Source organism: Nothobranchius furzeri, chromosome 13, assembly GCF_043380555.1.
Source record: "Nothobranchius furzeri strain GRZ-AD chromosome 13, NfurGRZ-RIMD1, whole genome shotgun sequence".
NCBI classification, from domain to species: domain Eukaryota; kingdom Metazoa; phylum Chordata; class Actinopteri; order Cyprinodontiformes; family Nothobranchiidae; genus Nothobranchius; species Nothobranchius furzeri.
Window position 1 is genome coordinate 50,202,670 of NC_091753.1, and position 27,444 is coordinate 50,230,113.

The 27,444-nt window shown below is 44.6% G+C and overlaps 3 protein-coding genes and 1 long non-coding RNA gene across 6 annotated transcripts in view; 2 read left to right on the forward strand and 2 right to left on the reverse strand.

Annotated features, from left to right (window-relative positions):
- Nucleotides 1-3,258: 3,258 nt before the first annotated feature.
- zgc:112083 lies at nucleotides 3,259-9,677 on the forward strand. 2 transcript variants are annotated; one of them, XM_015951114.3, is made up of 10 exons: nucleotides 3,259-3,357; nucleotides 3,663-3,838; nucleotides 3,927-4,153; nucleotides 4,229-4,337; nucleotides 4,413-4,565; nucleotides 4,652-4,726; nucleotides 8,335-8,455; nucleotides 8,667-8,805; nucleotides 8,875-8,999; nucleotides 9,065-9,677. In XM_015951114.3, exons 2-10 carry the CDS (start codon nucleotides 3,688-3,690, stop codon nucleotides 9,480-9,482), a joined length of 1,518 nt encoding a protein of 505 aa, XP_015806600.1. In that variant the 5' UTR covers nucleotides 3,259-3,357; nucleotides 3,663-3,687; the 3' UTR covers nucleotides 9,483-9,677. The 2 variants fall into 2 exon arrangements, with proteins under 2 accessions (XP_015806600.1, XP_015806599.1); XM_015951113.3 differs by lacking the exon at nucleotides 3,259-3,357 and having other exon boundaries at nucleotides 3,371-3,838; nucleotides 8,649-8,805.
- On the forward strand, nucleotides 4,734-6,171 carry LOC139062405 (uncharacterized). Its single transcript, XR_011515975.1, has 2 exons — nucleotides 4,734-5,201; nucleotides 5,931-6,171. It is a non-coding gene; the product is annotated as an uncharacterized lncRNA (long non-coding RNA).
- Nucleotides 9,678-10,088: 411 nt separating the features above from the next.
- LOC129163799 (uncharacterized) lies at nucleotides 10,089-12,301 on the reverse strand. The gene is made up of 6 exons (XM_070543248.1): nucleotides 12,266-12,301; nucleotides 11,732-11,824; nucleotides 11,505-11,570; nucleotides 10,695-10,794; nucleotides 10,406-10,626; nucleotides 10,089-10,205 (listed from the first exon to the last, which is right to left on the reverse strand). The coding sequence occupies exons 1-6, from the start codon at nucleotides 12,299-12,301 to the stop codon at nucleotides 10,089-10,091; spliced, it is 633 nt and encodes a 210-aa protein (XP_070399349.1).
- Nucleotides 12,302-19,163: 6,862 nt separating this feature from the next.
- Nucleotides 19,164-27,444, reverse strand: part of LOC107380075 (mediator of RNA polymerase II transcription subunit 13-like) — a 33,360-nt gene continuing 25,079 nt past the window's right edge. For both annotated transcript variants that reach the window (XM_015951104.3, XM_015951103.3), the window contains exons 21-30: nucleotides 26,596-26,812; nucleotides 22,051-22,242; nucleotides 21,742-21,965; nucleotides 21,502-21,644; nucleotides 21,268-21,426; nucleotides 21,008-21,190; nucleotides 20,773-20,930; nucleotides 20,505-20,669; nucleotides 20,183-20,283; nucleotides 19,164-20,106 (exon numbers count right to left, since the gene is read on the reverse strand). In XM_015951104.3, coding sequence (XP_015806590.1) covers nucleotides 19,974-20,106; nucleotides 20,183-20,283; nucleotides 20,505-20,669; nucleotides 20,773-20,930; nucleotides 21,008-21,190; nucleotides 21,268-21,426; nucleotides 21,502-21,644; nucleotides 21,742-21,965; nucleotides 22,051-22,242; nucleotides 26,596-26,812 — 1,675 coding nt within the window. In that variant the 3' untranslated portion in view covers nucleotides 19,164-19,973. The remainder of the gene's footprint in view (nucleotides 20,107-20,182; nucleotides 20,284-20,504; nucleotides 20,670-20,772; nucleotides 20,931-21,007; nucleotides 21,191-21,267; nucleotides 21,427-21,501; nucleotides 21,645-21,741; nucleotides 21,966-22,050; nucleotides 22,243-26,595; nucleotides 26,813-27,444) is intronic.

Consider the following 27,444-nt stretch of genomic DNA (forward strand, 5'->3'; position numbering starts at 1 on the left):
TTGTTTTTGGAGTCACAGGAGATGCAACCTGTTTCAGATGACATTAGATGACTTATGGGAGGAACATTTAGGAATTGCATCCCCAGTTTCACATCACAAAGTCGTTTATGTGGAATTATCCGATTGTTTACATGCATGGTCAATAGACAGGACAAGAATATACAAAAATTGACAATAGTGAAATAAAACAACACAATAGCGCCTTTTTGGACCTTAATCTGTGGAGAAGGCTGGTCATTTTAACTAATGATCATACATAAAATAAATATACCCCAGTTCTTACATACTTTCAGTTCTCTTGGTCTTATTTTTAAAATGTGTATTTCATTTGACTTCCTTTCTCTTAACAGGTTTATTCTCATTTACCATGTGAATTTCATCATCCCTTATTTCTAATTTCTGGGTTTTCTTAGTTAGGTGGTTGCTTAAAATCCACTCCTTCAATAATTATTTATTTCATGTATTTATGTATTCATATTAAATATAAGTCTCTTAACTCTAATTTTTCAGCATTTGGTTCCAGTTTTATTGAAAAAACAAACAAAAATAATGCAGATAATGAAAAACAAATAATGATAAAACAAACTTTTGTTTAACAATGCCTCAGAATTAACTAATTTTCACTGTCAAAGAAATAATTTACATATATATGGGATAACTAAATTTGAACTCTGTTAATTTTCTTGTATTTGATTTAAAATTAACTTGCATTGACTGTGATTTAATGTAATTTTCCTCTGGAAGTAATCGAGTATTGGTGAATTTAATATTAAATATATTTTGCATGTAGTGTGTGTATATATTTTTTCTTTTATTAATACTTATTATTGTTTGCCATTATTATTTAGTGTCATACCTAGATCATTTTATATGATCAACTCGTCTTCGTCTTCGTCTTCCTCCGCTTATCCGGGTCCGGGTCGCGGGGGCAGCATCCCAACTAGGGAGCTCCAGGCCGTCCTCTCCCCGGCCTTGTCCACCAGCTCCTCCGGCAGGACCCCAAGGCGTTCCCGGACCAGATTGGAGATGTAACCTCTCCAACGTGTCCTGGGTCGACCCGGGGGCCTTCTGCCGGCAGGACATGCCCGAAACACCTCCCCGGGGAGGCGTCCAGGAGGCATCCTGACCAGATGCCCAAACCACCTCAACTGGCTCCTTTCGATCCGGAGGAGCAGCGGTTCTACTCCGAGTCCCTCCCGAATGTCCGAGCTCCTCACCCTATCTCTGAGGCTGAGCCCGGCCACCCTACGGAGGGAACTCATTTCGGCCGCTTGTATCCGTGATCTTGTTCTTTCGGTCATTACCCAAAGCTCATGACCATAGGTGAGGATTGGGAGGTAGATCGACCGGTAGATCGAGAGCCTGGCTTTCTGGCTCAGCTCCCTCTTCCCCACGACAGATCGGCTCAGCGTCCGCATCACTGCAGACGCCGAACCAATCCGCCTGTCAATCTCCCGATCCCTCCTACCCTCACTCGTGAACAAGACCCAGAGATACTTAAACTCCTCCACTTGAGGTAGGACCTCTCCCCCGATCCGGAGGTGGCAAGCCACCCTTTTCCGGTCGAGAACCATGGTCTCAGATTTGGAGGTGCTGATCCTCATCCCAGCCGCTTCACATTCGGCCGCGAACCTACCCAGCAAGAGCTGAAGGTCAGAGCTGGGTGAAGCTAGGAGGACCACATCATCCGCAAAAAGCAGAGACGAGATTCTCCTGCCACCAAACTCGACACACTCCACACCACGGCTGCGTCTAGAAATTCTGTCCATAAAAGTGATGAACAGAACCGGTGACAAAGGGCAGCCCTGGCGGAGTCCAACCCTCACTGGGAACAGGTCCGACTTACTACCGGCTATGCGGACCAAACTCACGCTCCTCTGGTAAAGGGACTGAATGGCCCTTAACAGAAAGCCACCCACCCCATACTCCTGGAGCGTCCCCCACAGGGTGCCCCTGGGGACACGGTCAAAAGCCTTCTCCAAATCCACAAAGCACATGTGGATTGGTTGGGCAAACTCCCATGCCCCCTCCATCACCCTTGCAAGGGTATAGAGCTGGTCCACAGTTCCACGGCCAGGACGAAAACCACATTGCTCCTCCTCTATCTGAGATTCAACTATCGATCGGACCCTCCTCTCCAGTACCTTGGAGTAGACCTTTCCAGGGAGGCTGAGGAGTGTGATCCCCCTATAGTTGGAACACACCCTCAGGTCACCCTTCTTAAAGATGGGGACCACCACCCCGGTCTGCCACTCCCTAGGAACTGCCCCCGATGACCACGCAATGTTGCAGAGACGTGTCAACCATGACAGCCCTACAACATCCATAGCCTTGAGATACCCAGGACGAACCTCATCCGCCCCCGGGGCTCCGCCGCTGTGTAGTTGTTTGACTACCTCAGCAACTTCTGCCCCCGAGATCGGACAGTCCATCCCCAGGCCTCCCAGCTCTGGTTCCTCCTCGGAATGCGCATTGGTGGGATTGAGGAGCTCCTCAAAGTATTCCTTCCACTGTCCAACTATAGCCTCAGTTGACGTCAGCAGCTCCCCATCCTCACTGTAAACAGTGTGCGCGAGTTGCTGCCTTCCTCTCCTGAGGCGCCGGACAGTTTGCCAGAACCTCTTTGGAGCCGATCGATAGTCTTTCTCCATGGCCTCACCAAACTCCTCCCACGCCCGAGATTTAGCCTCGGCAACTGCCACTGCTGCACTCCGCTTGGCTATCCGGTACCTGTCTGCTGCCTCCGGAGACCCACAACTCCTTCTTCATAAACCCAAATAATTTGAATTCATATAATGAATACTAAAATATTATAAGGTATATAAATTCTAAGTTTTTTCTAACGTTTCCAGGGATAATGTAATATTTAAAAAGTGTGGTATTATGGATACAAATTAGATCAGAGATACACTATCGCACGTAAACTTGACCTAAAAATATTGTGTTTAAACCATTGACATTTACGGTTTAAACCTAAACCAGGCAGGAGGTGGAAAAGTCTGTGCACGTTGTAGTTTTACAAATAACCACAAGAGGGCAATAGTTCCACCAGAAACAGAAGCCAAAGATCAAAGTTTCGAGATAAGTCGCTGCTTGTCAAAAATGAAACATCTCCACTAGATGTCTTTGATGTCTTCATCTCCAGCTAGAATAAATTTAAATTATTTTTAAAAATTACAAAGTTGAAACATGTCATCTGTTGAACAAGTAAAAGAGGAAATGACAGAGAGCCATCAGCGGAAAGATGAAGCCGTAGAACCGCAGCGCCGCCACGCAGCAGCCATTTCCGGTTACACAGGAAGTAAACAAACTCAGACAAGCTTGGAGGAGGGAAGAAGAAAAAGAAATAGCTAAGAGGTAAAACGCTGCTCGGCTTTTTTAAAGAAATCATTTACAACAAACAACGTCACGGTGTTCGTATGTTTCTGTGTGTGATGTCGGAAGTGTATCTAGAGAAAGTTCTGACAAACTAGAGCTCGAATGATGTCATCTTGGCGGTGGCGAGGCTGTTGGGACACAAAATAATTTTATCTACATTTTCACGTATAACAAACGGCTAGCATTTGTTATGGCCTCATCACATTTTAGCATAAAGTAACTGCAACGTAAAGACATCACCTACTAACTTTTAGTTAATTGGTAAAACAAGTCCATGTGTAAAGTTTACAGCTGAGCACGCGCCACACCATGACGTCGACAAAAAGACGGGAGAACTTTGAGGTGGTTTGTGCCTGGGACTCCTGCAGCTTTGAGGGACACAGCATGGAGGAGCTAAGTGAACATATGTCTCATCATCTGAACGACTACCTTGGAGACAAAGATGCCCTGGAGGAGCTGGGTGAGAGAGGAGGACACACCCGTGTCCTTTTTTTTTTTTTTTTACACCTTTCAAACTTAAGTTTCAACATTTTGTCTTGTTTGTTCAGATGAGTTTGCTTGTCTGTGGGACGGATGTGAGTTCCTCTCCATGGGCAGCCCTGCAGAGCTGGAGGTGCATGCATATTTCCACAACTACCACAGTAAGCTCAAGTTTGTTGGGTCGCAGCTGCTCAAGTCTCGCCCTGACCTACCGAGCTGCAACCTGGGCGTGCACAGCAACAACCTGTTGCCCGAGGGATCAGATGAATTTGTCTGCCAGTGGGAACATTGTGACGTAAGCACAATTTGATTTAAAGTAATATTGTTAATTAAATAATCATTAACACTGCTGTTTTCTTTCCGTCTCCAGAGTACATTTAACAATCCTGAGTGGTTCTACCGCCACGTGGACAATCACGTAGAGAATGCTGAACAGCAGTCTCTTTCCCAGCAGCAGGCGCTCCTCTGCAGCTGGGCGGGTACGATTCAGCACGAGGAGATTTCCTTCACTTGTCCCCGCTCTCTTTTCACGGTTCTTCCTGTTTCCATCCCAGGCTGCGACGCCTTCTTCAAGATCAGGTACCGGTTGAGAGAGCACATGCGAAGCCACACTCAGGAGCGTATTGTAGCCTGTCCCACCTGTGGCTGCATGTTCTCCAGCAACACGAAGCTGTTTGACCACCACCTCAGGCAGGCTGAACCCATCGGTGAGACTCTGCGAGGTTCATTTGTGTGAATTCTGATGTTTTACGTGCATTGCATCATGTTATTGTTTCTTCTTTTTTTTTAACAGAGTCGCTAGTGTGTGAACATTGTGGAAAAGCATTTCCCACCGAGAGGCTTTTGAGGGATCACGTTCGTCAGCACGGTAACAATAGTTTTGGGTAGAGCTGAAACAACTAATCGATTTAATCGATTATAATCGATTATTAAAATAGTTAACAACTTTTTTAGTCATCGATTAGTTGTTTAATAATCATATTTTACCGCATAAAGTCTATTTTTTACCACAATCTGACATCGGTTACAAGCTGTTAAATTTGCCGCCAGTGTGTGGCAGTAATGAGCCACTGATCTACCAGTGGAGCCGTAGAAGAAGAAATGAGCCAATGGGTGCCCTCGGTTTTCATGACGTATCACGTTACTGACGCTCATCTTGCTGTGAGAGATGGCGGAACAAGAGGAAATACGGAAGAAAAATAGAAGCGACAAAACTGAAGAGAAACCCCGGACAAAAACCTCACGAGTATGGGAGCACATTTGAGACGAAAGCATGTGGGGGCTGATGCAGCAGAGGAAGAGCACCGCGGTCAAGTGAGCCGTCATTTGGAAGAGCCAGCCCGGTAAGTAACAGAAAATAAACAAGCTGGACTTAGTGTTTTAGCTGAGTTCGTTATAGTGGATGTTAAACATGTTTTTTTGCCGCGTCAGTCTGCGGTGTTCTACTTCTGATTGACTAGATGCAATCGTGAATCTCCTCCGTGTTGTGTATCATGCGCTTGCCAAATTTAGCACGTCTGTTTATAAGAATGTTCTCGTTAAGAGAAAAACGGCACAAACCCATAACTATGTTCCTCATTCAAAAAAGGACAACTCCGCGGAGAAAAATATACAGACAAGCTGTGTCCAGGTGAATATAACGCGACATAGTTGTACACTTTCAATTTTTAAATACAGGAGAAATTCAGAAAAAGTCATTTTTTTACTATTAAAAGGCTGTTTTACTATCTAACGCTGTAAAACGCCTCACAACACATTTTTATCATGTTTCTTAAACAGTATTACACAAAATAAACATTTTTCACATTTCTCTGGCTAATTTAAACACTCCCGACTCAAAGTAAAAACCTCATGAGCTTCTTACTTAGAGCTTTTTAATAGTAAAAATGTTTTACTTTTTTTCTGAATATCTCCTGTTGCGGGCTATTTTGTAGAACGTAACCCTCAAAATAAATGATCACTGTATATTGTTAATTAATTCAAATAATATAATATTGATTTAGTGTTGTAGTGTGTGTGCTGCTTTATTTTATATGTGTACTTATTTCAGTCTATTTGTGTTTCTTATGCAGAAAAAAACAAGCAACGATGGACAACTACATGGGGAAGAAGACACTCACCCCCCAGCAATTCATACCACTTACAAACTCTATTCTAAACATGCTGGTAAAAGACATGAGGCCACTATCCATGGTGGAAGGAGCAGGCTTCCAGCTAATGCTAAAAATTATTCTGGACTGATATTTTGCACTGTTTAGCTCATTTTATACTGCTGACTGTGTTCATGTGCAATAAAATAGATTGCAGTCAACTGCACAATTCTCTTATGTTTTTTTGTTCTTAACTGAAATGCATCCATCACTTGTATAGGTTAAATAGCTAAACAATAACAAACCGATTAATCGATTAATCGAAAAAATAATCGACAGATTAATCGATTATGAAAATAATCGTTAGTTGCAGCCCTAGTTTTGGGTTTAATTTGGATTAATGAAAGAGTTTAATTATTAGCTATAACACTTAATATAAGGGTTCGGACCTAAACTGTGAGTTCAAGTACATAGAAATGGGAAACATGTTTTATATTTAAAGGTACACTAAGTAAGAATTTTATAGTGAAATAATCACAAAACAGTCTAATGTCTCAACTGTGTTGGAAAGAAGGTTAGATTGAAACGGATTCCTTGTCATCAGCTGGAGGGTTGTCAGTTTTACTCCTTATGAAGAGTCTGAAGAGAGAAGGACATGGTATTTGTTTACAATCGGACCCACCTCCATGCTTCCTGGTTCTTGAACCAATCATTTTTTGACCCCTGGGGTTGCCAAGTCTGCGCTGTCATTTGGAATTTGACACTTCAGGGTAAACTTCAGCAGGGTGGAAAGGCACGATGGAAGCCAGTAAAAGGAGCGGGCCAGAAACAAGAATTTTTTTTGCTCGTGTCCAACGGGAAATCTATAATAAACAGAGGAGGAGGCCTCAGGTGTCACCTTTCTAGCACTAAAGTGCAGTCTAAACCTAACTCCCAAACAGTTTGAGTCTAAATCACACCCTCGTGCATCTAATCAAAACAACCATTCTAACACAGTGGAACCTAACGACACCAGCAACTGCTCGGTGGTAGGAAGGAGGGGTATTCATAGGTAGTTTCATGTCGTTAGGAAACAAAAGGGAGCTACAGTTTATAAACTCGATTTTACCTTTTACCAGAACTGACAAAGCTCCTAGCATGAGAAGCCTTCAAGAAACCAGGGAACCCTTTGGAATACTAGAGGCTAGCGTTGAGCTACGATGCTAACGGTGAATTACAAACAAATAGTTACCAACAACTCAATGTTACAGTGAAACATATTTATGTACTTATCAATCAATCAATCAATCAATCAAAGCTTTATAAAGCGCCTTCCGCAACCCTGTCAGGAAGCCCAAGGCGCTGAACATGGTACAGTAGAAGGTAAATATATTGAATAAATCAAAAATAAAAGCAATTCAAATTACAAAATAGGTGAAACATTCTGGTACAGGACAAATGTGTAAAACAATGGATAGAGTGAACCAATGAAAACTGTGAAATAAATTCAACATAAAAGAGGGCCAAAATCAAACATGTTCAGGGAACGCCAAGCGGAGGAGGTGGGTTTTTAGGCGACTCTTAAAGACTGGCAGAGATGGGGACAGCCTGACTGAGGGTGGCAACTGGTTCCAGAGTGACGGTGCTAGGACTGAGAAAGCCCGGTCCCCACGGGTACGACACCTAGACCGAGGGACAGCGAGCAGGCCTTGGTCAGAGGAGCGCAGAGCACGTGATGGGGAGTGTCTCTTCAGGAGTGTGGCCAGATAGGGGGGACCACCACCCTGGAAGAAATGATAAACAAAGACGAGGATTTTGAATTGTGAGCGATAGCAATCGGAAGCCAGTGCAGAGAGGCCAGAACCGGACTGATGTGGTCCCGTTTCCTGGTCCCAGTTAGGAACCTGGCGGCGCTGTTCTGCACAACCTGTAGGCGACGCAGTGTTGACTGACACAACCCTGCATAGACAGAGCTGCAGTAGTCAAGCCTAGAAATAACAAAGGCATGCAGTACCCGCTCCAGGTGGGCTCTCGACAGCATAGGCTTGATATTTTATCAATTTTATTTATTCATGTCTTATAACTAGAATCTTTTGGCACTGAGCCATAACTGATAACCGCCATGAAACTGACGAAGGAATGGGGCTGACGGTTGACTCGTGTTTTGATCTGCAGTACCTAAAGTTGACCACAAGATGTCAGTCTTACTTCATGCACCTTTAAAAACTGCAAATTTAGTTTTGGACGAAATCCTTCTAAAAGAGGTTTCGGTGCAGTAATTTACTAAAACAGAGAGTTTCTACATCAAAGCAAGAGCAGCTTGACCTAGCATCATAAATATAATCCATGTTACGTATCTGCGTGTCTAAATATTCTCTTCCCCCTCCACCACCTCTGTTATCTCCAGTGAATCAGGTGAAGTGTCCCTTCTGTGACATGACCTGCACCACTCTGGCAGCTCTGAAGATCCACATCAGGTTTCGCCACTGTGATGAGCGACCCTTTCCATGTGACTTCTGTGATAAAAGGTTATTTATGTGCAATTTTACCACCAAGAAACAAAGTTCAGCAACAGATGAAATTCAAAATTCAGTTTCAAGGTTCTTAACCGAGGATCGTATTTTATTACGGTTTTTAATATTTCCACTTCAATTAACTCTTGTTACACTAGTTCAGTGGAACAAATGTTTATCTGTTTGTAAAACTAATATTTGTTCACAGCTTTATGAATTATTGCAGATTTAAGAACCAGCGGGATCTCCAGAAGCACACGGACGTCCACAACGAGGGCACCGTGTATTACTGCACGGTGGAGGGATGCGATTATTCCTGTCACACCTTCCAAACCATGAGCCACCACTTCAAGAGGGCTCACGAGGTTCGTTAGCAGCAACAAACGATTACAGGAGTGAAGTTTTGTTATCGATCCTCGTTTTTTAACCGACAGGTCGGGGGAATGTCCAAATATAAATGTCACATCTGCGATAAGGTCTTCTCCTGGTGCTACACCCTCACGCTTCACCTCCGTAAGAAGCACGAGCTGAAATGGCCGTCTGGACACTCTCGCTTCAGGTGGGCGCCGCTTCATTTTAGTTTTTCGGTTCTGTGCAGATGACCGTCATGCTGTGATTTCCTAGATACAAGAAGGACGTCGACGGTTTCCTGAAAGTCAACATGGTGCGTTTTGAGACCGTCGAGGTGACAAAGGAGATCATGAAGAACATGGCCAAGAAGCCGCAGAAACTCAGACACAATCAGAGACCCAGCAGCCGGAGCAAGAGGGCGGCCGCCACGCCGTCCACCACCGGATCCTCCTCGCCGTCCTCCAGCTCCTCCTCCTCAGACTCCTCTGACCTCTCTGGAGGGGAGGACATGTCGTCCCAGCACAGCCCCAGAGGCAGGGACTCTCCGGTCTACTGCAGGATGAGGACCGTCCCTCACACGGTGGACGAGGCTGGAGGACAGAGTCGGGAGGACTGTGATGGTGAGGGGACCTCCGGGGCCGTTCAGGCTCTGACGGAGGTCGCCAGGGGCCTCGGCATGGACGTAGTTTGATGTTTTAGAGCGGAGCTGTCAGCAGAAACATGTTACATGATTACATTTCTGAATTTCAAACGACTTTACCGCCACGGGACAGTTGCACCACGTTTGGTTCCTATTCTTAAACGCTGGCTTAGCAGGACTTTTATTTTGTGCTCTTTAGTTTTATGGTTATACATTTTAAATCATTAAAAAATATATTTGCGTCTGTTGTTTATTTGATTGTTTTCACTTTAGATTTCAACCACAAGATTAAACAAATCAGCAGATTTCTTAAATGATACACGTTTAAAAAAACACTCGTGTGTGTTTTTGAATACATTTAAAGGATTAAAAGAGATCAGCTGATCGTGCAGATTCATGAACTCAAAATGAAGTCAACTTGTAAGAAATTCAGAAAAAAGGATTGTGGTGATGAATCGTGTGACTTCGGTGGATCCCGGCTGTACAGGAATCTGATTCTGATCCCTTAAAATCGGAATGATGAATCTCAAATCTTTTCCTAATCCTGAAGTTTTTATCCTTACAGATAAATATGTAACGGGAATAAAAGTGTGCAGATTTGAAACAGCTTATAAATAAGTGATTGCTTTGAAGGGAGTTTCTGCCTTTTGCCTTTTATCAAGTAGACTCCTGTTGCCAAAATGCCAGGATGATGATGATGATGATGATGATGATGTCATCTCCTGTGAAGATAACAGCCCTGGGAGCGTCTCCTGCCTCACAGCGAGAGGAAAACTACGAGATGACGTAAAGAAATCCTTAAACGTGTTGCAGAAATGATCTTTCAGGACTTTTTGCCTTAAATAGAAATCCACTCTGTCCTTCCACACCTGCTCCCATAATGCACTCTGGTAGGGATGTAAGTCAGGCCCTGGGTGGAACCTGCAGCCACTGCAGAAACATGAACCACTGAAACTCATTTGTTGGGTTTGTACTCTGTAGGAGGAAGGCTGAGGTGCGGTTGGAGCAGAATCAAACTGGTTCTTCGCTCTCTTCATATCCCTGAATCTGTCACAGTCTAACGGTCTCTTCCTGGATCTTCTGTCCAGCTCAGGATTCAGGTTTGGATCCCGGGATGAAGGGTGAAGGTCTGGGAGATAACTTCTGCTGTGCTTCAGATTTGGTGCTGTTTCAGTTTCATTCCTGTCTGAGGAACCTAAACGGGAGAAAACATGATTTAAAATATTAAACATGTTTTAAACGCCGTTTGAAGCCAAAACTAACCTGAAGATGGGAGTCTGCAGGTAGGATGGAGCCATTCTTCTGGATCACATGTGGGAGGAAACTCCGGTAGCAGCTGACTGTTTGGTTTGTGGTGCATATTCTGTGAAATTAGTCCCAAAGTCATTGAAACACAATTTACAGAGAGCTAAAAAAAACAAAACAAAGTGATGTGAAGAGGTGGGCGGAGCCTAGTTAGATCAGACAAATCAGAGTAGACTTTAAAATAATATATATACGGTATAAATTTTTTATAGGCGATTTAAAAAAAAAGTACAAACTTTATGATACAAGTTTTTATTCATGTATTTTAAAAATAACAGAAAGATTTTATTTGTAGGCCAACTTCAAAAAAATGTTGCCTCAATACTTTTTGCTGGGGTAATACCGGGTAGCTAAGAAAAAGTTTTTAGCGTAGCAGAAAAAAAACTCATTAACACTAAACTCAAAAAAACTAGTTAGCTGGCCAAACTTTAAAAAAAAATTTTGGGTAAAATTTTAGCTTAAATTTGTTTAGTAAGATGAAACAGTGTTTACAGTGCATGAATGTGTTACTTTGATTCATGCTCATTTTAAACAGCAGCACTACTACGACTACTAATACTACGACAAATAATAATAATAATTATTATTAATATCCTTTACTAATTTCATTCAATGCAACCTTAATACTTAAAATTATTCGAATTATTACTTTATTAATAGAAATTGCTTGTCAAATAACAAATAAATATGTGAATGAATTTATTATTCCAATGAAACAAGCAGGACAATTCTAAAATTATAATAAAACAAAAATGCATTTAATCAAACCTTCAGTTTGTGGTAGTAAATCCTCCATGCAATACAGACATGCAGTGCCCCAAATGGTCTATGCGTCTATAAAAAATGATCAATTACATTAATTTAAACCAAAGAAGATGAATGATATAGTTCTGTATTTTTTTAAAACTACCTGCATTAACATGTTATTTCAGCATTTAGGCTACCAAGTTAAAAGAGGGTCTAAACAGGTTTAGGCGTGATTCAGAGGAACTCACAGCTGATCGGGACGTTTTCTGAGTGGTTCTGTGAAAAGCCTTGACAGGACCTCGGTAGGTTCTCTGTGTTTGTTCATAAGGCTGCATGATGGGCTGCAGACAAACAAAAGACACAAATAAGTAAATAAATAAAGCTGGGTGGGCTCCAAGTCTATTTTTTCCTCAAGCCAGCTCCCGTTGAAGGTTTCTTCATGTTAAAGCAAGGGTATTCAATCCTGGAGGGCTGGTGTCCAGAACGTTTTAGTTGTTTCTCTGCTCCAACATGCTTGATTCAGTGGTTGAATCACCTGCAGCAACTCATCAGGCTCTGCAGAAGCCTGTTAATCATCCGCTGATTGGAATTAGGTGTGAAACAGAGTTAAATTAAATATTGCTGGACACCGGACCTCCAGGATAAAAATTGAATACCCCTGTGACTAAGCAGTATTGCTTGCTTTTAGCACCCCCTAGTGTCAGTTCTTAATTATCTGTGGTCAAATCAAAAGTGAATCTTATCTCCTCACCGTGCATTTGTCTTTTTAACACCTAAAATACCTCATCAAACTGCTGAAAGGTTTCCTCAGCCTTCATTAGTGTCTACAGAAATGATTCATCACTAAATTAAACAAATCAGCTGTGTTCATCATGACCTAAAACATGAAGGAAACGTGCTGGAAGCCCCATCTCAGATCCACTGCAGCTCCCTCCACCAGCGCGGGGGGGGGGGGGGGGGGGGGGGGGGGGGCAATAACACTACTGAAGTTGCAAGTGCGGCGGGGGTCTGAGTGACATTTCATTAAACCTGTGAAGGGACATTTTAGCATACTGGCTTGAGAAAAAACATAAAAATATGAAAAAGTTGCATAGTATCCCTTTAAAGGGGAGTTTTCTTCTCCACTGGCACTACATGCTTGCTCAGTGGGGATTGCCGTAAACACTGTGACACTTTTGGAATATTAACTTTTTGAAGTCACTCTTGTGATTTGGCGCTAAATAAATAATAATAATAATACATTTTATTTATAATGCGCTTTACATTACAGAAGTAATCTCAAAGTGCTACAGAGTATAGGGGACAGTTATAAGGTACACAGCTAGTTAAAAACACAGTTAAAATTTCAGGATACTATCAAGTATGAAAAATAAAAACAGTCCCCAGAAGTAGATAAAACCCACTAAAAAGTCATTACAGTAGATACAAACAATAAGTAAAAAACAACACAATAAAGTAAAACACTCAATAGGTCGTTGTGCACTAGAAAGCCTTATTAAACAAAAAGGTCTTGAGGCCTTTTTTGAAAAGCTCCACAGATTGTGTGGCCCTTAGAAACTCTGGGAGAGAATTCCAAAATTGAGGGGCCACTGCCTTGAAGGACCTGTCTCCCATAGTGGGGAGTTTAGTCAGTGGTTGGTGCAGGCGGTGTGAAGAGGTGGTAGATAGGAGGGTTCTCGTGGCAGTGTGTGGGATGAGAAGTTCTCTCAGATAGGCAGGAGCAGTTCCATGGATGCACTGGTGAGTAAGAAGGCCAATTTTGTACTGAACTCGATATCGGATGGGCAGCCAATGAAGTGATCTCAGAGCTGGAGTGATTTGATCGTATTTGCGTCTCCTCATCAGGACCCGGGCAGCTGAGTTCTGGATGTGCTGGAGCTTTTGTATGCTCTTGCCGGGGGGGGGGGGGGCAACGAGGAGGACATTGCAATAGTCCAACCTGGAGGAGATAAATGCATGGACCAATTTCTCTGCATCTGGCTGGGAAAGAGAGGGACGGAGTTCAGCCATGTTTTTGAGGTGGAGAAAGGAGACCTTGCAGAGGTGGCGGATGTATGTGTCAAATGTAAGATTTGAATCTAGTCTGATACCAAGATTTGTTACAGTAGAGGAAAGGGCAATGTCATGACTGAAAATGGAAATACTGCTAAGGGAGAGAGACTGTGTTTGATGTGGAGTGCCGATAATGATAGCTTCAGTTTTATTACTGTTTAGTTGAAGAACATTTGCGGCCATCCATGCCCTCATCTCCTCCAGGCAGACCTGAAGTACAGATGGAAGACTTTTAGGTGTAGTGGAGTCCATTTTCATGTCGTCTGCATAACAGTGAAACGATATTTTGTATTTTTGGAAAATTTGTCCAAGTGGAAGCATGTAGATGGAGAAAAGGGTTGGCCCAAGAACTGACCCCTGTGGTACTCCACAATTTACAGTGTGGGGGGATGACTGACATTGTCCTAAAGCTACAAATTCCGTTCTGCCCGTAAGGTACTCCTGGAACCAATGTAGTGTGGTTCCCGAAAGGCCAACCACAGTCTGGAGTCGATTTAGTAAGATGGTATGGTCCACAGTGTCAAATGCCGCTGACAGATCCAGTAGGAGGAGAAGAGATGGTGAGCCCTGATCCGCAGTTAGAAGTAAATCATTCATAACATTGACCAGGACAGTTTCTGTGCTGTGGGCTGAACGGAAACCGGACTGGAATTTTTCATACAGATTATGAGTATTGAGATGATTGTGGAGTTGGTGTGCTACAGTTTTTTCCAGTATTTTAGCTAAGAATGGTATGTTAGAGATGGGTCTGTAATGGGACAAGATAGCAGCGTTTAGAGAGGGCTTTTTCAGACGGGGACGAATCATTGCAGTTTGCAGGGCTGAGGGAACCTGACCTGAATGAAATGACTGGTTTATAATTGTAGTGATTAATGGACTGACGACTGTAATATTTGATTTTAAAAGTTGTGTCGGGAGAGGGTCAAGGGGGCAGGTTGAGGTATTCACGCTTTTTATTGTTTTCTCCACTTCGGTCTGGGTGGCTGCTGAGAAATCAGAAAAGGTATTTAATGTATGTGGAAGGGTGGTGTCAAACGGATGCAGAACTGTACGACTGATGGAGGATCGGATTGATGCCACCTTGTTGGTAAAAAAAAGGTCCATGAACCTATTGCATTTATCTACGCGAGTGTCAGTATGTGGATTTGTAGGAGGGTTTAGCAGTGAATTTATGGTGTAGAATAGCTGCTTTGAATTTCCAGCACTGTTTACGAATTTCTGTGAAAAATATTTTGACCTCGCGGCGGTGAGTGCTCTAGAGTATGTTCTTTGATGGTCCCGGTAGGCCAGTTTATGAACAAGCAACCCCCTTGGAGGTAAACAGACGCTCCAGGGCACGGCCATTTGTTTTCATTTTGCGTAGTTCTGTTGCATACCACGGGGCTGACCTGGAGAATGTAACTGACCTTGTTTTTATTGGTGCATGTGATTCAAGAATATTGTGGAGGTTTAGGTTGTAACTGTGAACAGATTCGTTTACTGACGTGTGATGTTTAACTGATAGAATATTCTGAATGTCCCGATTAAAGCGGATGGGGTCTATAACTTTTAAATTTCTGAAATGGATCTGACGTTTTGGCTCACTGTATGCATGGACGTAATTTTCACTTTAGAAGTGGGGGGGGGGCACGGGGGGGGGGGGGGGGTATCTTTACAATATGTTCTAAGGGGAAACCGGCTTCAACACAAACGGTTGCTTTCCGCTTGGTCATAGAGCTCAACCAGTGTCAATTTAATATAGCGTAATATTGTTTTTGGATGGTACAAAGTGCAGGGGTCAAAACTTGACTTTGGAAAAAGTGGGGGGGACATGTCCCCCCTGTCCCCCCCAAAATTACGTCCATGACTGTATGTGTCTTTTAGTGGCAGTTCCATGGAGACAACACTGTGGTCAGACACACCCAAATCATAAACCTGTAAGTTTGTAATGATAAACAGAACAGAATCTAACAGTCTTGTGTTTTTTATATTTTCCTGCAAATTTTCTGTTTTCTGACACATTTATTCAATTATTGCTGTGTGGGTAAATAAGAAACTGGAGAAACACGGATTTTTTTCTAATAAGTTTGATGGTTTTGTTTTTATTTGTTATGAATTTAGAGGCAACTTTATCCAACAAACCACACAGTATCTTGTTACAGTAAATTGCATTACAGATGCTAATCCTATTGAGGTATTCAGTGACAATCCCTTTTATTAAATTTAGAATAGATCATGTGATTAACGAAACTAAAGCACATTGATTGTCTACATTTGATGCATAATAAATATCTGCAAAATAAATGACTGTAAAAAACATCAGGTGACATTGAAATATAGACTTTAAATCTCAAGTTTTGCACTTTTTTAGGGAAACAAACATGTAAAAAGCAACAGTTAAAGCCTAACTGTTTTATATGTTAATTAAACATGATATTTTATGTACATTTACTAAAATTTAACAGTTTCTTTTACTAAAAAGCATTAGTTAATACATGCATGAACCCTAAAACCTTGATAAAATTGCACACTGAGTGAATTTTAATATTTTATGGGATCTGGATCAAAGTGAGAAGCCCTAAAGAAAGTCTTACCGGAGTCACCGATGGGTCACAGAAAAAAAAAACGTCCTTCCTTGTTTTAAAGTCCCAGCCACTCCGGCACATCTGATGCTTTGTTTTGTTGTGAGCGGAAGCGTCGGTTCTGCAGAAGCCACCAGGTGCTGTTCTGCCTCACATCAATTAGTCGGTGTTACTTATCAACACCAGGAAAGACCATTAACTACTCCCAATGGCTTAATCTAATCTAATCAGACCTCTAAACCTTTCTGATTCAGCTTATGGCGGCAGCAAAGGAAGACACACACAAAGAACATTATACAAAAAACAAATAAATAAAAACAAATAAATATGTTTATGGCATTTATACGTTTGCTCCTTATTTATTTAAAGATGCACCAACTACAGTATTTTCATGTTTCAAATGTCAAACTATTGAAAAACAACAGTTTTTGCAAAGAACCGCACAAATGAATGTTTTTTTTTAAATAAGACATAAATCAGTAGTTTCTGCCAGAGAAGGTCAACGTGAACTTCCACCGAAGCTCTGAGGTTTTTGGGTTTCCTGGAACTGAAACCCATCTTTGGGATTCTGTGGTCCAGTTGTCCTGTGTGGCCCCAGGCAAAGTGGGCTACCCTTCAGCTGGATCCCATTAAGCAGAACTTAAGTCTGATTGGATGAGGCTTTAGGATGACATGTTCTCCTTGATTAGCTAATTCCATTCTCCCAACGATTCAAATCCTGTTAGCGTGGGCAGGGTTGAAGCTGCCACGCGGTTCGACTGGTGCACAAAACACGACCCGTGATAAGCCAGAGTTTACCCAAACGCGTCCGACGCCTCACAGCCAGGGTTTCTGCAAATTCTGTATTTTGGGAGTTCCCACATTACTTATTCAGTTTTCTTCTTTTTTTTCTGAAATTTTCATTTTTTATTGTTCTTGTAAAGCGCCTTGTGATTTTTACTTGTGTAAAAATGTCTTCTTCTTCTTCTAATGGAGCATCTCAATTGCTGCAATTACAGTTAAATAAAAAAGGGAATTTGCTGCTGCTTGTGTAAAGTTGTTGTTAAGTTGTCATACCTATTAGCAACCACACGGGGGAGCTGAATCCTTATACATCTAATTTTAGAGGATTTAACTCCCTGATATCCAAGTTGGTGTGTTTATGTGAGAAGTGTGTCTAAAGGTGACCTCTTGGGGACTGGCAAGAGGTGACGTTTAAATGATTAACAAAAAGTAAAGTCAAGGAGCAGCAGTTTGCTACTTCTGTTGTATTTACTGCCTTTCAAAGTCCAGAGGGTCAAAATTTGTCTGTGCTTGTTGCCAGAGTGATGGTTACTATCTGAAATTTGAGTTTACTGCCACCCATCCATTTTCTTCCGCTTATCCAGAGTTGGGTCGCGGGGGCAGTAGCCTAAGTTGAGAGGTCCAGACTTCCCTCTCCCCAGGCACTTGGGCCAGCTCTTCTGGGGAAATTTCAGGTGTTCCCTGGCCAGGTGAGAGACACAGTCCCTCCAACGGGTCCTGGGTCTTCCTTTAGGCCTCCTCCTGGTTGGACGTGCCCAGAAAACATCACCAGGGAGGCGTCCAGGAGGCATCCTGACCAGATGCCGGAGTCACCTCAACTGGCTCCTCTGAGATTAAATATGGATAAATCAGTCACAACTTTTGTAAATTTTGCAAATAAAAGTAGAATCTACTGACAGGCTTTCTGAAAATAGGCTACAAATCATTAACACGAAGAAGGGTGAACATTATATAGTTGTATAAAAAATATTTATTTTGGCCACATTACTCTTTGAACACCTGCGATATCAGTCTAAAGTGGACACTGGACTTATTTCATGCATCTTCACAATGTTCTAACTTGGTGTAGCTATAAATATATTGTGAGATAAAAGAAAATAAAATTAATTAAGTTGTTCTGTCGCATTCCGCCAATAACCATCCAGTTGTCGGTCTCGCCGAACCACCGCTCTTCCCTGGATCCTGCATTCGTTACGCACTCGTGTGTATTTAGCAACAGAACACTCGAGTCCCATAAAGAAAAACACTATTTGAAGTCATGGACAACAAAAGACATTTGGACATTATTAAATTAAATTAAATCATTACTAATATTCAGATTTAGCTTTTCTGATTGACTGGGTACATTTGTTCCTTATAAATATAACCCTGACCCTTGGATTTGCTCTTTGCCAAAATGGATGTTTTAGACGAATCAGTTGTAAAAGTTCAGTGTTGATCCAGGGACTGAAAACATGGAAAACAGCGACCGGTGTTTAGCGCCACTTCGTTTCGTCCGGCATCAAGGTTTTCTGGTTCTGGCAGAAGCATCTCAGGGAAGATACCTGAGAGGAGGGGTGAGCATTCCTTGACTATATTTTTGCTCAAAATCTAGCTTGTTTAGTAAATTTGCTAGAACAGCTTTAACGCAGGTAAAACATGAAAAGTTTAATCAAAAGAAATAATAGACCTAACAAAAATGATGAAATGTGACTTTTGCCATTACATTGTCAGCTGTAAATCCACACAAAATATATTCATTTTCCCCATTTTTTTCCCCCCAAATCTAAATCAATTTTCATTAAACTTTATTTCCGTACGTCTTCCTGAAACCTTTTTCTTTCAGTTGATGCACATCTGCTGCAAACTTAACTTCCCAGAAGAACCTTGGATGGATGAATGAAGTTCTATTTGAATCATCTAAAAGCCACACTAAATAGCACAGATGAGAAAATTACAATAATCAACATGTATTTTAAAAAGAGAAGTTTATTTGGTCATAGTTTTCTAGAAGTGGAGTTTGATGACAATATTTTGCATAATAAAGAACGGTGAAAGATACAAACTGTTAAATAATCTTTAAAAGACCAAAGTAAAATATCAAATATGATTCAATTCAGCACATTTTACAATTAGTAGGTAATAGTGGCATTAAAGTAAAGAAAGCAGCTTTTGAAGCTTCAGCCAATAGATTCCTGTGCTGATTCGACCAGTTTTTACTATTTTTTTTTTTTTTTTACTTGATGCTTCTTTAAGGAAGTGCAAAACTAACTCTGGGCCAAAGAACAGTCAGCAAAAACAGACAGTAAGGTAGACGCACTTTATTCCTAAAACAGAAGCTGCACCATCAGTAGCGGCACACAAGTATATGTACACATATACACACACAATTACCTAAATCTGTTATATAAAATATATAATCTGACAATGTACCTTTAATTCCTCCTCAGAGCTCACTGAGTTACTGTGCGAGAGACAAAGAGGTAAGTCTCAGCCACTCGTTGGGTGGGACGCAAATGCCCAGGCCAGCTTTTACTTCATTTTTTTTACAGCATGGCAATAAAAAGGTCTGTACCCTTTGAAAAAATAAGATTCTAAAAGCAATCTACAGCAAAATCCACTTGAACGGTTTTGTTTTTTCTCTCTGGGATCTAATTGGAGAAAAAGTTACACTTTTTAATCCGATTTTCCTTTACAGTGAGATGTACACACTCCCTAGGATTTGTAATATATAAAAGATATTAAGCATTAAAAATTCCACATTTAAAAACTTACAATAAATAATATATGCAGGCATTTCAATAAGATAAAATTTCATAGATTGCAATCTACAGTCATTAAAAAGACAAATTTATTCTCCTTTTACGAAACGTCCCGTGATCATCCGAAATGCTGAAATGAATTCTTGGCATCTGATTGATTGATTTGGGACTTTCCAGTCAGCGCTGGGCGATAGACACCAGGGAGGAGGATGAGGCTGGAGACTTCCTCCGCATTCGCTCTGATGGCGTTCCTTTCGAATGTTTGCAATTCTTCATTGCACAAGGAAAGAAAAAAATCCACAAGTTTGACTTAGTAAATCCTCCGATCCGATCAGTTTGAAGCCGCCCGTAGTTCAGAGCATGTTCATGATAAAGTTATAAATCTGTGTGAGCACCACGAAGTGAACAGGCAGGCAGGAGCGCCGGTCCTGGGTCGCAGGGTTGCACGTCAGCCAGGAGAGGGCGTTGTATTGCTCTAGAACAAATCTAGTGCAGAGACAGAAATGTTAAACATGTCACAGCACAACTAATAACCCTCCCCGAGTGTGGACTTGGTTTCTACCTGAGCACGTCGGAGGTGTGGTTAGAGTCCAGCGGGTGGGAGTGTTTACTGTGCAGAAGCTCGTCTGATTGGACTGAAGACACGTGCAGGTGCAGAGAGGCCTGGGAAACACAGATACTGCGTCGTGAACTGATTCGAAGTACTGAGAGTGTTTTAAAGATGATAATAAGGTTTAATCATCAGTGTGTACGCAATATAGGATTATCTGACTGAGCCAAATGAGCAGGTTTAGGCACGCTTCACCTGCAAATTTCCAAAATTATGAGTTTAATATAATTTTTTTTTAAAGCACACAGAGCTGTGGCCAGAAGAGTGTTTTTACCTTGAGGAAGAGCGGACACTGGTTCTGGGCCTGGGGACAAGCCGACCAGAACCAGTCAGGCAGTGGACCAGCCTTGGCGGTGGAGATGAAGTAACCCAAAGCCATCGGCTGCTGCAGGATGTTCAGAGCCTCCTCGTGGGACTCCATCCGGTCGGCGCTCGGACCCTGAACACCAAAAACAAGCAGAACATGAGAAAAAAATTCACTAAATAAATAAACAAAAATGGTTTTTCTAAGTAACCTAAAGATGAATTTTGTTTTGACACACCTTGCTTCCATCTCCTCCCTGATGATAGTGAGAACCGGGAGAGTGACCCGGAGAGGTTGTGGGGGAGTTGGGCAGGATGTTGATCAGGTCTGGATCCACCATGTCGTGATCCATGTCGTTATCAAAAAGGTCAAAGATTCCCATCCCGTCAGATCCATCTACGGAAGAAGAGAACGGTTTAGGATTTGGAGTCTCTGGAGGATGACCGGGAGGTTTGGTGATGAAGGCACGTTACCGGGGTTTATGGGGTTGAAGCTGATGTCGATGGGCTCGGAGGTGTTAGTGTTGACCTGGACCACAGCTGAGGTGGGGAACACCAGGATGTGTGTGCAGGATGTATCCTGAGGTGTGCTCAGCTGGGACGTCTGCATGTTGAGGGTGGTGCTGCGACCGAACACCGAACCCGTGGAAACGGAGTCTGAAGATGCAAACGCATCTAATTTAGAGGTTTTTACATTTTTAAATAAAAACCCCAGACTCAAAACTGATTTTTACCTGGCATGATCACAAAGGAACCCTGTGGCTCCATGGCAACCAGACAAGCGCTGAGGATGCTGGGTGTGTCAGAAGCAGAGATGCCACACATCCTACAGGTCTCCTTCAGACGCTTACTGAGGGACTGTAGGTTCCTCCTGCTCAGCAGAATGCTCCAGTCTGAAACAACAAACCAGCACATCAGCACTGGTTTGACCCTCTTTGTAAACAAGCTAACCCCTCATGATGGCATACCTCTCAGCTCGCCGTGGCCCATCCGTCCGAGCCGCCCGATCACCACCCTCCAGGGCAGTGACGTCAACTGAACCAGACCCACGCACCAGTCCCACAGCTTCTGTAAACCCAGTCGCCTGGCTGAGCCCTTTTTCCTGCGAGCCCTGTAATAACACAGTAAATAAAGATGGAGTTGTTATTAACCGAGCCGGTAATCCGGTAGCTCTGAGGCGTGTGTTTAGTGTGAGAGGATCCACACACCTGTTCGGTACATCAATACTGATGATGCAGGACTCCAGCAGCTCCCCGTGCTGGTCGGTGCAGGACGCCAGCAGCCAGCGCTGGTCGTGAGAGAGGCAGTAGCCCACAAACAGGATGTTGTACTTCTGCGACGCCTCGCCAAACGTCTCCCCGAGCTCAGTCTGCTTGTCTTTCACTGGAGCCAGGATGAAGGGTGGCGTGTACAGACGCAGGCACTCCGGCCGCTGCACAAGAGAAAAGATGAGTTCCAACAACGACACTACGTCAGGCTCAGCCGGCAAGCTCCGAGCGCCCGAGACCAGGGCTCACCTCTGGGTTCTTGAGGGCCATGTCGATGGCGAGCCCAGGCCCGAAGCCCGTCAAAGTCTTGAAGTTGGTGGAGTTGGGAAGGGGACGACGACACTGAGTGTACACGGAAAAGGCCAGAGACTTCAGGTGCTGGCTGTAGGCGTGGCGCTCGGCGCTGTGCACCGGCTGCAGCAGATACTGGCAAGGAACGATCTAGAAATGAAAAGAACCACAAGAGTTTATTCCACACCCTAATGTCAGATTTGGTTCTCAAACTCGAGCTGCCTGAAGAATAATCGAAGATTTGTGTTGTACATGTCAGTTTGTCTGAGAAAACCTTCCTAGGCTAAGTTCTGTTGTTCTGTGCTCGTGACTAACAGAAGCACGTTGACGTGAGCCTCTGGGACACTTCAGAGCAAAAATACAAAAATTCTGCAGCTGCTAAACAGAACTTATCATTATCCTTTCACCGCCACGCTTCAGAGCTGGAATCAGGTGTTCCTATAAGATGTGTTTTCACGTTTAAGCACTCCCAGCTGTTCTTTTTCTAATGAAACAGTTTGACTGAGCCACTATCTCACTGGGCTGCCGGTCAACTAGAGACAAAAATATGCAACAAAATGTGCTCCTCCTTGAACCGTGACCTTATCGTGGTGGAGGAGTTTGAGTGCCCTAATGATCCTAGGAGCTATGTTCTGGGGCACTTTGTGCACCTGGTAGGGGCTCCCATGAAAAATTGGTCTTAGGTGAAGGGTGAGACAAAGAACGGTTCACAGGATCTTTCATGGAGGTAAAGTCAAAGAGTCGGAGTACCCGGCCCGGAGGGTTACTGGGGTCCCACCCTGGAGCCAGGCCTGGGGTTGGGGCCCGTGAGCGAGCGCCTGGTGGCCGGGCTTTTGCCCATGGGGCCCGGCCGGGCCCAGCCCAAACTGGATCCATGGGCTCATCCAACTGTGGACCCACCACCCGCAGGAGGAACATGAAGGGTCCGGTGCAGTGTGGATCGGGTGGCAGACCAAGGCGGGAGCCTTGGCGGTCCGATCCCCGGACAAGAAAACTGGTTTGTGGGACATGGAACGTCACCTCGCTGGCGGGGAAGGAGCCGGAGCTTGTGGCAGAGGTTGAGCGGTACCGGCTAGATATAGTCGGACTCACCTCGACACATAGCACTGGCTCTGGAACCCAAGTCCTTGAGAGGGGTTGGACACTCTCCTTTGCTGGAGTTGCTCCGGGTGAGAGGCGGAGCGCTGGGGTTGGCTTTTGGTTAGCCCCAAGACTCTCTGCCTGTGTGTTGGGGTTTACCCCGGGGGATGAGAGGGTAGCTTCCTTGCGCCTTCGGGTCGGGGAACGGGTCCTGACTGTTGTTTGTGCTTATGGGTCAAATATCAGTTCAGAGTACCCACGCTTTTTGGAGTCCCTGGGACGAGTGCTAGATAGTGCTCCATCAGGGGACTCCATTGTCCTGCTGGGGGACTTCAATGCTCACGTGGGCAATGACAGCTTGACCTGGAGGGGTGTGATTGGGAGGAACGGCCCACCTGATCTTAACTCGAGTGGTGTTTCGTTATTGGACTTCTGTGCAAGCCGCAGTTTGGCCATAACGAACACCATGTTCGAACATAAGGATGCCCATCAGTACACTTGGTACCAGGGCAGCCTAGGTCGCAGGTCGATGATAGACTTTGTAGTCGTATCACTTGACCTGCGGCCGTAAGCTTTGGACACCCGAGTGAAGAGAGGAGTGGAGCTGTCAACTGATCACCACCTGGTGGTGAGTTGGATCAGATGGCAGGGGAAGATCCCGTGTAGACCTGGCAGACCCAAACGCATAGTGAGGGTCTGCTGGGAACGCCTGGCAGAAGAACCTGTCAAGATGGTCTTCAACTCCGACCTCCGGCAGAGCTTTGACCGCATCCTGAGAGCAGTGGGGGACATTGACTCCGAGTGGGCCTTGTTCCACTCTGCGATTGTTGAGGCGGCTGTTGCTAGCTGTGGCCGCAAGGTGGCCTGTGCCAGTCGTGGTGGCAACCCCCGTACCCGCTGGTGGACACCAGAGGTTCGGGGAGCCGTCAGGCTGAAGAAGGAGGCCTACAGGGCGTGGCTGGTCTGTGGGTCTCCGGAGGCAGCAGACAGGTACCGGATAGCCAAGCGGGGTGCAGCAGTGGCAGTTGCCGAGGCAAAATCTCGGGCGTGGGAGGAGTTTTGTGAGGCCGTGGAGAAAGACTATCGATCGGCTCTAAAGAGGTTCTGGCAAACTGTCCGGCGCCTCAGGAGAGGAAGGTAGCAACTCGCTCACACTGTTTACAGTGGGGATGGGGAGCTGCTGACGTCAACTGGGGCTTTAGTCGGATGGTGGAAGGAATACTTTGAGGAGCTCCTCAATCCCACCTACGCACATTCCGAGGAGGAACCAGAGCCGGGAAACCTGGGGATGGACTGTCCAATCTCGGGGGCAGAAGTTGCTGAGGTAGTCAAACAACTACACAGCGGCGGAGCCCCGGGGGCGTACGAGGTCCATCCTGGGTATCTCAAGGCTATGGATGTTGTAGGGCTGTCATGGTTGACACGTCTCTGCAACATTGCGTGGTCATCGAGGGCAGTTCCTGTGGAGTGGCAGATCGGGGTGGTGGTCCTCATCTTTAAGAAGGGTGAACTGAGGGTGTGTTCCAACTATAGGGGGATCACACTCCTCAGCCTCCCTGGAAAGGTCTACTCCAAGGTACTGGAGAGGAGGGTCCAATTGATAGTTGAATCTCAGAATGAGGAGGAGCAATGTGGTTTTCGTCCTGGCCGTGGAACTGTGGACCAGCTCTACTATACCCTTGCAAGGGTGATGAAGGGGGCATGGGAGTTTGCCCAACCAATCCACATGTGTTTTGTGGATTTGGAGAAGGCTTATGACCGTGTCCCCAGGGGCACCCTGTGGGGGACGCTCCAGGAGTATGGGGTGGGTGGCTTTCTGTTAAGGGCCATTCAGTCCCTTTACCAGAGGAGCGTGAGTTTGGTCCGCATAGCCGGTAGTAAGTCGGACCTGTTCCCGGTGAGGGCTGGACTCCGCCAGGGCTGCGCTTTGTCACCGGTTCTGTTCATTACCTTTATGGACAGAATTTCTAGGCGCAGCCGTGGCGTGGAGTGTGTCGAGTTTGATGGCAGGAGAATCTCGTCTCTGCTTTTTGCGGATGATGTGGTCCTCCTAGCTTCATCCAGCTCTGACCTTCAGCTCTTGCTGGGTAGGTTCACGGCCGAGTGTGAAGCGGCTGGGATGAGGATCAGCACCTCCAAATCTGAGACCATGGTTCTCGACCGGAAAAGGGTGGCTTGCAAACTCCGGGTCGGGGGCGAGGTCCTACCTCAAGCGGAGGAGTTTAAGTATCTCGGGGTCTTGTTCACGAGTGAGGGTAGGAGGGATCGGGAGATCGACAGGCGGATTGGTTCGGCATCTGCAGTGATGCGGACGCTGAGCCGATCTGACATGGCGAAGAGGGAGCTGAGCCAGAAAGCCAGGCTCTCGATTTACCGGTCGATCTACGTCCCAATCCTCACCTATGGTCATGAGCTTTGGGTAATGACCGAAAGAACAAGATCACGAATACAAGCGGCCGAAATGAGTTTCCTCTGTAGGGTGGCCGGGCTCAGCCTTAGAGATAGGGTGAGGAGCTCGGACATTCGGGAGGGACTCGGAGTAGAACCGCTGCTCCTCCGGATCGAAAGAAGTCAGTTGAGGTGGTTTAGGCATCTGGTCAGGATGCCTCCTGGACGCCTTCCTGGGGAGGTGTTTCGGGCATGTCCTGCCGGCAGGAGGCCCCCGGGTCGACCCAGGACACGTTGGAGAAGTTACATCTCCAATCTGGTCCGGGAATGCCTTGGGGTCCTGCCGGAGGAGCTGGTGGAGGTGGCCGGGGAGAGGATGGTCTGGAGCTCCCTAGTTAGGATGCTGCCCCCGTGACCCGGACCCGGATAAGCGGAGGAAGACGACGACACTATCTCACTGGGCTGCCAGTCAACAACTAGACAAAAATATGCAACAAAATGTGAATTTTCTCTCTGAACTTTTTTTCACATGAAGTTTTACATGTGTCCATTTGAGGGTTTATATAAAGTTATTTTTGTCACAATTCTTCCTTATAAGGTGCTCAAACTAGATGATGAAATGTGTTTTGATTAGCAGCACCTGCTGGTTACTGAAAGCTTTTAATTCCTGTGAGGTCACTGGGGCCTTTTTTTTATTCATTTTTTTGCTTTGGTGGAGTTGAATTGAATGACATCATCATCCTATGTTGTTTTTATCCAACTTTAAGACCTAATTAAACTCAGAATTTTATAAATTGTTGAAAATAGCGGAGCTGCTGAACGACGTTTCACTGTTGAACCGACCCTGAAGCTGCTCATGTATTCACACCACTTGTGTTTGAAAACTCCCTTTGGTCTGTTGATGCAATCCTGAGTTGCTGCATAACCAGTGTGGCAGTTTTCATCTTCATTAGTCTCCGCTAATGATTCCCCTGCTTCTCCAAACCCTCCCCTGAGCCGCTGGAAACTGGCTCCATTACAGGTAACAGACAGTACCTGCACTGAGACGGCGTTCCTGATGTGAGCGGGTAGGAACGGGAGCATCTCCATGTAGCAGCGCAGCAGGCCGAATGTGAACGTGCTGGAGTGAATCTCTCTGTCTGCGTCTTCGTAGCTGAAAGGGTCCACGATGTAAACCACTATGGCGGGTGGGTAGGAAACGGCGTGCGACTCCCCGTCTGTTGGCTTGCCCACTTTGTCTCTTTCCATTGTGCTGTTAATAAAAACAGATTAGTCAGTGTCTCAATAAAACATCCAATCATATGGGTCGAATAAATATGCTGACTGAACAGAGTGAATTTTATAGCAAAAATTAAATCCTGCTGTGTTTTTTAACGAGCAGCAGTGTGCTCTAATTTAGCCATCAACAATGGCTCAAGGTCACTTTGAAGGGGGATATGAAATTATTTCTTAAAGGTGTGGTTTACTCATTTATTCGATACATTAGCAGTGTTCTCTAGTGTAAATCAATGCCTTACGAGTCATAAAAAAGGCATTGATGCTCCTGAGATGCAGAAGTTTGCTAGTGCAGTGACTGGCTGAAAACAGCAGGATTACTCATTATTATTAATGACAAGCACACATCTTGCTTCCGATTCGCTAACAGAACACATTCAGCTATGTGGCAAAGTCACCATCACCAAGACAATCTCTGCTTTCTCTTCTCGCTGCAAAAAACCTTAGAAATGCCTTCCTGTGGTTGGGCGCGAACCAAGATGAACGACGGGTGTAACAGTGTGACATACGTATATGAGGATTTTCACATCCCAGCATTTCATCATCTATTTTCTATCAGAAGCTAACGCAGGAGATAAGTGCAGAAGGCTCTTTTCATGTTCAGCCTGC

What these genes read in the sequence shown, in the direction of transcription:
- LOC129163799 (XM_070543248.1), bottom strand. Translation starts at nt 12,301, where the DNA reads ATGAAGGCTGAGGAAACCTTTCAGCAGTTTGATGAG. An exon ending in AGAAAACGTCCCGATCAGCT is followed by an intron (nt 11,571 to 11,731) that starts GTGAGTTCCTCT and finishes CATTTTTTATAG; the next exon opens with ACGCATAGACCATTTGGGGC. An exon ending in CTCAGCCTTCCTCCTACAGA is followed by an intron (nt 10,206 to 10,405) that starts GTACAAACCCAA and finishes GTCATCTCGTAG; the next exon opens with TTTTCCTCTCGCTGTGAGGC.
- zgc:112083 (XM_015951113.3), top strand. Translation starts at nt 3,688, where the DNA reads ATGACGTCGACAAAAAGACGGGAGAACTTTGAGGTGGTTTGTGCCTGG. An exon ending in GCCAGTGGGAACATTGTGAC is followed by an intron (nt 4,154 to 4,228) that starts GTAAGCACAATT and finishes TTCCGTCTCCAG; the next exon opens with AGTACATTTAACAATCCTGA. An exon ending in TCTGGACACTCTCGCTTCAG is followed by an intron (nt 9,000 to 9,064) that starts GTGGGCGCCGCT and finishes GTGATTTCCTAG; the next exon opens with ATACAAGAAGGACGTCGACG.